General features: G+C 42.5%; 1 protein-coding gene across 3 annotated transcripts in view; it reads left to right on the top strand.

Annotated features, from left to right (window-relative positions):
- The window catches only part of VPS13D (vacuolar protein sorting 13 homolog D), a 438,357-nt gene that overhangs the window by 368,913 nt on the left and 58,148 nt on the right, over positions 1 to 11,296 (top strand). For all 3 annotated transcript variants that reach the window (XM_073585587.1, XM_073585586.1, XM_073585585.1), the window contains 2 exons: positions 5,126 to 5,258; positions 6,098 to 6,293. In XM_073585587.1, the coding sequence (XP_073441688.1) occupies positions 5,126 to 5,258; positions 6,098 to 6,293 (329 nt within the window). The remainder of the gene's footprint in view (positions 1 to 5,125; positions 5,259 to 6,097; positions 6,294 to 11,296) is intronic.

Raw genomic sequence — 11,296 nt, 5'->3', positions numbered from 1 at the left:
TCGTGGTGTCCCGAGATCCCAGTTTTTCCGTTATTTACAACTAAGGTCAGCTTTTCAATTGCATATGAGAAGTATAGATATAAATGGTGCCATCTCGTCTTTACCCTTGATAGGGATCCTCAAATCTCAGGGCCCTCAAGGTCTCATCTCCTCTCTATATACGTATATGTTGTCAGTGGGGACAGAATGTGCCTTAGACTCTGTTAAGAAGAAATGGGAAAGGCTCATCCCTGATACACAGGGTGAGGAATGGGAAGAAATCCTGGAGTCGCCAATCTGGGTATACGACTCTTTAGGATGGGTCGATACCTGTCATCGGAATGCTTGAGATGCCACTCAATGGATGCAGATTTTATCCATATGATCTGGTGTTGCCCTGTTGTTGCGCAATACTGGAGAGGGGTGACATCATTATTAACATCCTTGATACAAACCCCAGTTCCCCTTGAGCCATTGATCTGTCTGTTTGGAGTGTGGGATGAGGAGGCATGGGGTCATTATGATGGGATTTTTCTACGGGAGACACTGTTCATGGAACGGAAGATACTAGCATTACGGTGGATGGGGAATTCACCTCCTTCTCTTGGGTCCTGGATCACTCTGGTAAATTTGATTATCCCATATGAGCGGACACTGTATCAAAATAGAGGGTGCCCGGGTAAATTTAAAAAGATTTGGGAGAGGTGGAACTCCTCTCACCTTACCTTGCAGTGCGGAGATGTCGCACATTAAACTACTCATTATATAGAAGTAGGCTGCGGAATAGTTTGTTTTGGTAGATTTAGATAGCTTTTAAAAGCCAGGCAGGTTTTATTACAGGTACAATAACACAATACTACTGAAATTCAATTGATATTATGTTTGCTTTATTTACACACAATTGATGCGCATATTATGCCTCACGTTTTCATGCTATTTGAATATGTATATTTTGTATCAAGCTTAACATCTTGTACTAAATGTGTATGGTTTAATAAACGAATTAAAAAAAAAAAAAAAAGTGCTCACAGCACATCTAAATAACTTCTTTGGTGGGTCTAGATTCCAAAACAGTGTCACTTATGGGGGGGTTTCCACTGTTTAGGTACATCAGGGGCTCTTCAGATGTGACATGGTGTCCAATTTTAATTCCAGACAATTTTGCACTGAAAAAGTAAAACTGCGCTCCTTCCCTTCCGATCTCTTCCATGCGCCCAAATAGTGGTGTACCCTCACATGTGGGGTATCACCGTACTCAGGACAAATTGCACAACAACTTTCGGGGTCCAATTTCTCCTGTTACCCTTGGTAAAATAAAAAAATTTGAATCTGAAGTAAAAAAAATTCTGAAAAAAAGTTAAATTATTCATTTTTTTTTTAAAGGTTCCAAAAATTCTTGTGATGCACCTGAAGGGTTAAAAAACATCTTGAATGTGGTTTTGAGCACTTGAGGGGTGCAGTTTTTAGAATGGTGTCACTTTGGGGTATTTTCTGTCCTATAGACCCCTCAAAGTGTCTTCAAAAGTGATGTGGTCCCTAAAATAAAAATGGTGTTGTAAAAATGAAAAGTCGCTGTTTAACTTTTAACCCTTACAGCTAGCTAACAAAAAAATTTTTGGTTACAAAATTGTACTGTTGTAAAGTAGACATGTGGGAAATGTTACTTATTAAGCATTTTGTGTGACATATCTCTGTGATTTAAGGGCATGAAAATTCCGAAATTTTCCATATTTTCCCCAAAATTCCGTTTTTTTTTTTTCACAAATAAACGCAAGTTATATCAAAGAAATTTTACCACTTTCATGAAGTACAATATGTCACAAAAAAATTCGTAGAATCACCGGTATCCATTGAAGCGTTCCAGTTATTACCTCATAAAGAGACAGTGGTCAGAATTGTAAAAATTGGCCCGGTCATGAACGTGCAAACCACCCTCAGGGGTAAAGCAGCTTGGATAGTCTGTCTCCCCACTCTTCCTCCAAACTCTGGGACCTTGATTTCCATGGTCTAGTGTGAACTTTCCACAGTCAGTGATGGTTTGAGGAGCCATGTCATCTGCTGGTGTAGGTCCACTGTGTTTTATCAAGACCAAAGTTAGCACAGCCATCTACAGGAAATTTTAGAGCACCTCATGCTTCCCTCTGCCGACAAGCTTTTTGGAGATGGAAATGTCATTCTCCAGCAGGACGTGGCACCTGTCCACACTGCCAGAAGTACCAATACCTGGCTTAAAAACAACAGTATCATTGTGCTTGAGTGGCCAGCAAACTCGCCTGACCTTAACCCTATTGAGAATCTATGGGGTATTGTCAAGAGGAAGATGAGAGACACTAGACCCAACAATGCAGACCAGCTGAAGGCTGCTATCAAAGCAACCTGGGCTTCCATAACACCTCAGCAGTGCCACAGGCTGATCGCTTCCATGCCACGCCGCATTGATGCAGTAATTGATGCAAAATGAGCACCAACCAAGTATTGAGTGCATTTACTGAACATACAGCTGGTGAATTCTAATTTCCTGAGATAATGACTTTTGTGTTTTCATTGGCTGTAAGCCATAATCCTCAACATTAACAGAAATAAACACGTGAAATAGATCACTGTGTGTAATGACTCTATATAATTTTATATATGAGTTTCACTTTTTGGATTGAAGAACTGAAATAAATTAACTTTTTGATTATATTCTAATTTTTTGAGATGCATCTGTATGTTCCCCATCCTGGTATATATGTCCCTTATCATGGGCCCCATCCTGGTAAATGTATTTATTTTTATTTATTTTATTCACTTATATAGTGCCATTAATTCCACAGACATTATCTGTCATTATACGTTATATGTCCCTTATCCTTTTATATGTCCCCCGTTCTGCCGTTGTTCTTTAATGCATAGAAAAAAAAATAATTCTATTCGCCTTCCCTCTGCTCCCCCGCCGTGCTGTGTCCTCTTCTGAAGCCTGCAGCTGACTTCAGTGTGCAAATGACGTCACTGCCATGCACCCCCTGTCACGTGCATGCTGGCGTCGGCTGCTACCCTTCGGCAGCGTGCATTGCAGCGCACAGGCCTGATGGGTCTCTGTGTCACAATACACTTCAACTGAATGTGCGTACAAGGATGTACATCCAGCTGAAGTTTTCGCTGACGTAGACCTGGTCGCAACCTCTGTGACTGTGATCGTTACGCCCCTGCTTGCAAGGTCCAGCAATCTGAGGATCATTTATCTACCCGGATATCCATGTCCAAAATGAGGAAAACCCCTTTAGTGACAGTCAGTGCCCATTGCTAAACTTTACAGTTTCCAGAGAGGTTGGCATTAAATTTTCCAATGACCTGAACAATCAATCTTCTGAGTTTTCCAATAATATCTTTTGCTGTATAACTCTCATTGATCTGTAATTGTAATATCAGACACAGTCCATAGTCCAGAATGGTGCTGTTTCTGGAAAAATATTTTAAAAAAAAAAAAAAACAGAAGGAGACCACACAGTTTTTTTTTTTCCGGGGTTGTATTGCATGGGTCATTTCCTTATAAAATTTTCATGATGTAAACATAGAGTTTTTTTCTTTTCTTCTTCCTTTTCCCTGAATACAAGGACGTAAATAAAAATTACTGAAGTCCTGTAGTTGTGGGAATTTTTCTTATTTCATATTTAATCAAAAGCAAAACTGAGCGATTCCCATGAGTAAAGATAGTAGGGGTTACCAAGAGGTAAACATTCTTTAAAAAGGAAGACAGGCCATGCTGACGGTAATATCAAGGAATTGATATTATGATAATACAAGGAATTGTCCTATTCAACAAAAATGCAGGGTTGTCAGGACAGAGCAGTACCAGAGAAGTTAGTACGGTATACAAACTCCAATGGAGTATTTGGAAATGGATCCAAACCAGACACCCTTGTAATATCCAACTTCTGACCTTGATTCAAGTAAAAGGACCCCATCTTTGGCTGATGGATGCCCTTTGGAGCAAGGCTGTGGAGTCGGAGCCCATTTTGGTGAAGTTGGTGTCATGGAAATTGAGGAGTTTGAGTCGGAGGTTTGGCTTACCGACTCCACAGCCTTGGTATGAGGGCGTCGTGGAGTCTGAGTCTGAGTTGGAGTCGGAGGTTTGGCTTACCGACCCCACAGCCCTGCTTAGGAGACCATCTACCAATATCAGGTCAACTACCAAATCAGGTGTTAAGCGTCTAGTTTCCCTTTAAAACCAGAACTGGCATTTCATACACTATTGTAAACTTATATGCACTGGAGTAATATCTTACTTATTTATTTAAAAAAGTACATGCTCTATAAATGTGGCCGTCTTTTGTTTGTGCTTGGGCCAGAAATGTAAATTTACACCTGGAATGGGCAGGCATTTTGCTTTGCTTTACAGTAGGCACCAATTTCTTTTAAAGTTGATGCAACACTGTCAAAAGTATGGCGGCTCTGTCCTCTTCCACGTAATCTTGCTCATTTTTCTCATCAGTTTTGAAGAGTCGTACAGAAGTGTAAAAAGGTTGCAAATCTTCCAGTAAATAGAACGTGCAGTATTTTTCTTTTTTTTTTTTTTTTTTTTAACTTTTTCGTTGGGGTAGTAGCGATGAGCGAACGCTCTCAGATAAGGTGTTATTTGAGCATGCTCGGGTGCTGTCTTTGGCGTGCTCAAAAAACATGTTTTAGCCATCGCAGCTGCATGTCGACAGCCACAACACGTGCCTGTTTGTTAGACAATCCCTGCATGTGTTGTGTCTAACAGCCGCAAGACATGCAGCCATGGGGCTCGAACATATTTTTCGAGCACGCCAAAGTCCCTCGATTAGCACCCGAGTATGCTCAGATAACACCTTATCACAGCAAGTTCGATCATCGCTAGTGGAGATCCCAGATGTCAGATTTCAGCCAAATATACTGTTTATTAAAATAGAAACCCCCTTTAAGACACAAGTCAGTTTAGCTTCTAAGGGAACCAGAAAGACCACCAGGGTTTTAATCGTTCCTTCATTGAGCACCACTGTTTTTTTTTTTTGAAGTATAGGAATTGGGCTTATACCGTCTTCTTGAGTAACAGGCAGCTGTCATTTATTTTCAAGCACTAAACCCAACATCACAATGTAACCCTTACATTGGAGAGATGATGACACTTTGATCTTTGTTGCAGTTTGCAGGAACACTTTCTGATGGCCTCGGAAAGACTATGGACAACAGATATCAGACAGAGAGGGAGTACATCCGTTATCATGCTGCAACCAGTGGGGAGCATTTGGTCGCTGGCATTCATGGACTTGCTCATGGTATGATCATATTTAATTGTACAAAACTACAGTTAAAGTATTTTAAAAAAATATGTAAAATTGCAATTTCCATCTAGCTATATAGTAGCTTCCAAGATATAATAATCTTGTAGTTGACAGCTGAAAATCCAATCAGATGTATATTCATTATTTTATTTTATTTTTTTAGTCGTCCATACACCCACCGTACATAGTGATTGACTTAATGCTTGATCATCAGACCGTTATTTCTCTCGATTACGCCTATAGATGTGCTTATTTGGCTTAAGGGAAAAAAAGAAGTGGTGTAACTAATTAGAGGTTCAGCCCACATTTACCTGAATTGTATGGGTATCTTTATTTATCTGGAAGCGAGGAAGAAGGTCTTTTATCTAAGACTACATAAAGATGCTGTCCATAAAATTTGTCAGGATATGGCAGGAAATGCCTAAAGTGTTTTTTCAGGGTTAGTAAAACATAGCTGCTTGAAAAAAAAAAAGGCTCCTCACCCTCCAGTATTTCATTGTAGCAGAGCTGTAATACCGGATACAAACCATTGACAGGTGTGGCACTATTTTTGGAAGGAAACGGACATGTTTTTTTCTAAATCTAGACAACTCCTTTAATACCTAAGATAGTTTTAGGATTGAATGTATGAGCACTTAGGGCTCAGTCTGGTTGTGAGATTTCTTAGCTGGGATCATGGAGCTGTTTGCGTTCTTGGCTTATGTAGCCTGTCCTTGGCATCCCGTAGTTGAGATGCTTGCACATAAGACTTGGACCAAAGGAATCTAGTGCACATGAAGTTTTTATATACTTAGTCGCATTATTAAAGTTGCTTGAAATTCTTTCTTCTTTAGGAATAATTGGCGGACTGACAAGTGTAATCACCTCTACTGTGGAAGGTGTCAAAAATGAAGGTGGTGTCAGCGGTTTCATCTCCGGCTTAGGAAAAGGTTTGGTGGGAACGGTCACCAAACCCGTTGCTGGTGTTTTGGATTTTGCATCTGAAACTGCTCAAGCTGTGAGAGATACAGCCACTCTTAGCGGGCACAGGTCAGTACCACCAACATCATTCGATCGAATATGTACATGTCACACTCCTTTACCTGTATTACCTCCTTTTAAGTTTGTGCTGTAGCCATCGTATATCTACAAGTTTGGGGAGAAATACCTCTCTCCATTGAGGCCTCTTCAAAGGCCAAGATAGATAGCATTGATCAACATTATTGGCGTGATACAAACCGGTGGGATGTTTTTAACCTGGAGGTCATGTGTTGTCCAATATTGTAGTACTGTATCACGACTTGGTTCCAGAATCAGATTATATAGGGATAAGAAAATGAATGATTCTCACAATATCACGTTATTATTGAAGGATTTTCTGACCAAGCAGTCGTGAACTCAGTGAGGTGTCAATACCAAGAAGGGGAATGGACAAAGCATTCATCAAAGACCACAATTGGGAAGACTTCTTCCCCATCTGTACACATTTCCTTCAGTGGTAAATGCACGTGGTCTCATTAAGATGGGGAAAAATATTACCCATTGGATCCTGGATGAGAAAAGATGTCAGAGTCATGGTTCTAAGATCGCAAAAGAAAGATAATCTAATGAATGGTCAATGTCCAGCTTTACTCTCATATTGCCTGGATCACTTTAAGGCCCCGTCACACTAAGCGACTTACCAGCGATCCCGACACCGATATCAAGGTGTCAGGATCGCTAGTAAGTCGCTATGTGATCACTGGTGAGCTGTCACACAGCTTAACCAGCGATCAGCACAGCGATGCCGAGCGCCCGGCATCACTGGCCATCGCTGTAAAAAATAGAATCAAAATAAAAAATATAGTTATTCTCACCTTCCGACGTCCCGTTCAGCCATCCTGCCTCTCTCCACGCTCCGGTCCCAGTGATCCTTTGCACGAATGACCGCGAGACGTCACGGTCTCGAGGGATAACAAAGTCTCGCGGTCATTCGTGCAAAGGATCACTGGGACCGGAGCGTGGAGAGAGGCAGGATGGCTGAACGGGACGTCGGAAGGTGAAAATAACTATATTTTTTATTTTTTTTTATTATTTTTTACACCTGATCGCTGGTCTCCCGCCTGTCACACACAGCGATGAGTGCTGGCCAGCGGGTGACCAGAGACCAAAGAAATGTCCAGAGGTTTCTTGCAGCGATCAGCGATACCGGCAGGGGGGCCGCTCGCTGATCGCTGTCACACATAGCGATCTCGCTGGTGAGATCGCTGTTACGTCACAAAAGTTGTGACTCAGCAGCGATCTCGCTACCGAGATCGCTTAGTGAGACGGGGCCTTTAGTCCTATTGATGGGTTACTTCTTAATTGGATAGCAAACAAGTCTCTTTTTTTTTTCTTTCTAAACTCTACATGACCTAAGTGGGTACGTAACTCCTCCGAAACTCCGCATGCATTCATAGATATAATTCAAGTGAAATTGCTCTTTAAGGCTGTGTGCCCACGGTGCATTTTTTTAAGCATTTCCGCAGCGTTTGTGCCGGATCAGACGCTGCAGAAACGCTTAAAAGAAGCTTCCAATTCAATTGAATGCATTTTTGGCTTCTTGTGCCAATGCATGCATTTTTAAACGCTTAGAAAATGCTTAGCAGCTAAAAACGCAGCATGCTCATTATTTTCCGCATAGCTGAGTGGTTTTAGCCATTTCCAATGTTCCCATAGACCACGCGGAAAAAAACGCGCAATTTTTGTGCAAAAATCGCACAAAAAACACGTGGAAATAAAACGTGCGTTTTCTGGGAAGGAGTCCAGTTTTCTAAGCGTTTATAAACGCTAATGTGTGGGCACATAGCCTGAGACTGGTAATGTCTGGCCCGTGACTGGTCACGATTTAGCGGTGGCAACCCACTTCAGAGACTCAATATTGCTAAAGCCTAGAATCAATTCGCTAGACCTAGTCCGTAAACCCCATAAGTAATCTTCGGCCTTCGGAACAGTGTCTCCTACCTCTTGACTTTTCTTTTGAATGACCAGCCTGGTCCAACGACATCGTTGAGGTGTGACATCGCACTTGGCTTATAAAAAGTAGAGCTGGAGATGATAAGGAGGGAGGAGGAGGTCCTCAAGCTCCCATCAGGCGGCCATAAGTTACTGATGTAGCCTATGGAGCGGGTCCTACAAATCGATTTGCACCAATTCCACTGATGATTATTTCATAGGGAAAGTTGATATTAAGGATCCGATGTTGAGGCAAAGATCTAATTAGACGGATACAGTTAAGTTTTGACCATAAAGCCCACTTCCATCCATGTATTTACTGGCTCACTGATTCTGCTGTATACATCCATATTTACCACACACATACATTTTGTGAGAAGGAAGGAGAAATCTAAATGACTGCAGGATCCTACGGGGAGGTGGGAAACAGAGGACAACAAAGTGTTTTAACTTGATTTGGCAGAGCTGCACCATAATCCCCCGGGGCATTTATTCATTGCTCAGCTATGTGTGGTTTGGAATCCAATTCTAATACTGCTCCAAATGACTCTTTGCTGGCTCCGATCGCTGTTTGTCAAGCCATGGTCATTTTTTGTTCTCTCTCACAGAAGGCCGATGCTGCCAGGCCTTTCTTGTTTTCTAACAGCTTGATTAATAAAGTGCCCACAGGGCCTACAAAATGTCACACAAGAATTTTTTTTTTTTTACATAAATAGCATTTCAAGTCACAAGCATGGCTCCGACTGAAAGCGAGAACCCACTCTTGACATTCCACAGCAGAGTCAAACAGAGTACAAAGTTTACAGTGGAAAATAGTCTGGTTATAGCACATTTTCTACATTTGTTTATTTGGCAGCAACGTAAACCTCACAGCAGTAAAATAAAAAATAAACAACAATGTGCTTCACATAAAACACAAAGGAATCTGCCTAACCACCTATTAAAATGTATTTCCCAGCAGTTTATGTATGTGGAGTCGGAGGTGGGTCTTTAGATTCTTCTTCTATGGGGGCTTTCTAGGTTTGAGATGCAGCTTGCAGTACTGCACAGCGTGACATCTTACAAAGTGTGACTAGCCATGAGTTAAAACAAATGTAGCCAAGGGGCAACACATTAGGTGACCGACAGCCATCTCAGCCGACTATCCCAAACACAGGAGTGCTCGTTTGGCTAACTGACATGTTGGCCGTTCGCTTTGCTCTACCGAAGAGAAGCTATCAGCAGTATGAAATCGGACATGCGCAATCAATGACTGACCCAACTATCAGTCGCCGAGTGTCCCGATATGCCCGCAGGTGGTGCATGTGGTTTGTGGACTCTCTGTGCCACATGGCAGAGCTTAACTATAAATTGGGGTAGTTAAGTGGCTACCTATTGTTCACTGAAGCTCCTGATGGTGGAGTCAGGCTTGAGCAGCAGGTAGCCACCAGTCACCACTCCTAGGCAGTCCCTGGTAGTGCATCTGCTGACCCAAGGGTCAGATTTCCTGACTCGGACACTGTCTCCATTCAGAATACTCCTCGGGCTGGATGGATACTGACACGGAGTTGGAGACTGGTTTTAGCAGTGCAGATGTAAGGAGCACACATTCAGACACTGACCACACAAGGACCAGGGGAGCAGGTTCAGGCATCGACTACACACTGACCAGGGGATGAGTTTCAGGCATTGACCACACATGAACCAGGAGACGAGGTTCAGGCACTAGCCACACATGGACCAGGAATTTGGGTTCAGGACCTAGCCACACAGGGACCTGGTGACCAAGCAATTCACCAGTAGCACACTTCACTCACTAGTGACTCAATGTTGCTTAGGCACTTCCCTATCAGAGAGGGTGCCTTTTATACAAGATGCTTCACAGCTATTAGCTAGTGGCATGTTTGCAGGTGCTGGCCCTTTAAGAGCAGGGCAGCGCGCACTAAATGCGCCACCGAGACACAGGAAGCAGTGAGCACGGTGAATATATCGGCGTCCCTGCAAGGAGGAGGAAGGGAAACCATGCAAGGGGTGCATTAGACAGTCTGCCGAACCTGTCTGTATCAGCAGGTTTGTCCAACATTAGCCTAATGTGTATAGGCGCTTTAAAAGATAAACTTTTGCTGGAGTAGTCTGCAGTGGAGTGAGTGAGGCGTGTGCCAGATTTTGCTATATTTGTCTTATACATACCCTCACTAATGTTTAAACTGGACAAACTTCTTAATATGGAATTTGAAAATGGGTTTTGTAAAACTATCAATCAGTATTGGATTTTTTGACCGTTCATTTCATCGACAAAGCCGACAATTTTTTATTTATTTATTTATTTTACTTATTTATATAGCACTATTAATTCCACAGCACTTTACAGACATTCTCATCACTGTCCCCGATGGGGCTCACAGTCTAAATTCCCTATCAGTATGTCTTTGGAGTGTGGGAGGAAACCCACGCAAACACAGGGAGAACATACAAACTTCTTGCAGATGTTGTCCTTGGTGGGCTTGGAACCCAGGAACCCAGCACTGCAAGGCTGCAATACTAACCACTGAGCCACTGTGCCGCCCGCAAATGTTTTGTTATTGTCGATAGCTGCCATTTCAGAGCAGGTTTGGTCATCAGTGTTTGATCGGTCAAGGTACAACACCCGGCACCCACGTCACTCAGCTGTTCCTGGTACTGTTAGTGTCCAGTACTGCTCAGTTGCGGAGCTGCACACCAACCATAGCTCTGTCAGGAGCGGATATGCATTACCTAGCTGCCGCCACTGTACATTTGGCAGAGTTGTGCTGTGCAGCTCCACAACTGAGCAGTTTCAACATCGGGAACGACTGATCGACCTGGTGTCCCACCCCTGCCGATCACACAATGATGATGTATCCTAAGGTGAGGCCATCAATCATAAAGTCCTAGACAGTCTCTTTAAGGACTAGAGAAGAGGTTTAGAGTCAATCGACTTAATAACAACCAGTTGTGGTCAAGTCCACAAAAATCAATTTATTACCTTCCAATGTCAAGGACGACTATTTACAGCCTTATTTGTGGCATATTGTAATTGGCATTAGCTTTATGGTAAGGGTTGTAAACTCTGCACTAGTCAG

This window comes from Dendrobates tinctorius, unplaced genomic scaffold (genome assembly GCF_039654945.1).
Source record: "Dendrobates tinctorius isolate UK_male_01 unplaced genomic scaffold, ASM3965494v1 ptg000086l, whole genome shotgun sequence".
NCBI classification, from domain to species: Eukaryota; Metazoa; Chordata; class Amphibia; order Anura; family Dendrobatidae; genus Dendrobates; species Dendrobates tinctorius.
This window is presented reverse-complemented; position numbering and strand designations above follow the sequence as displayed.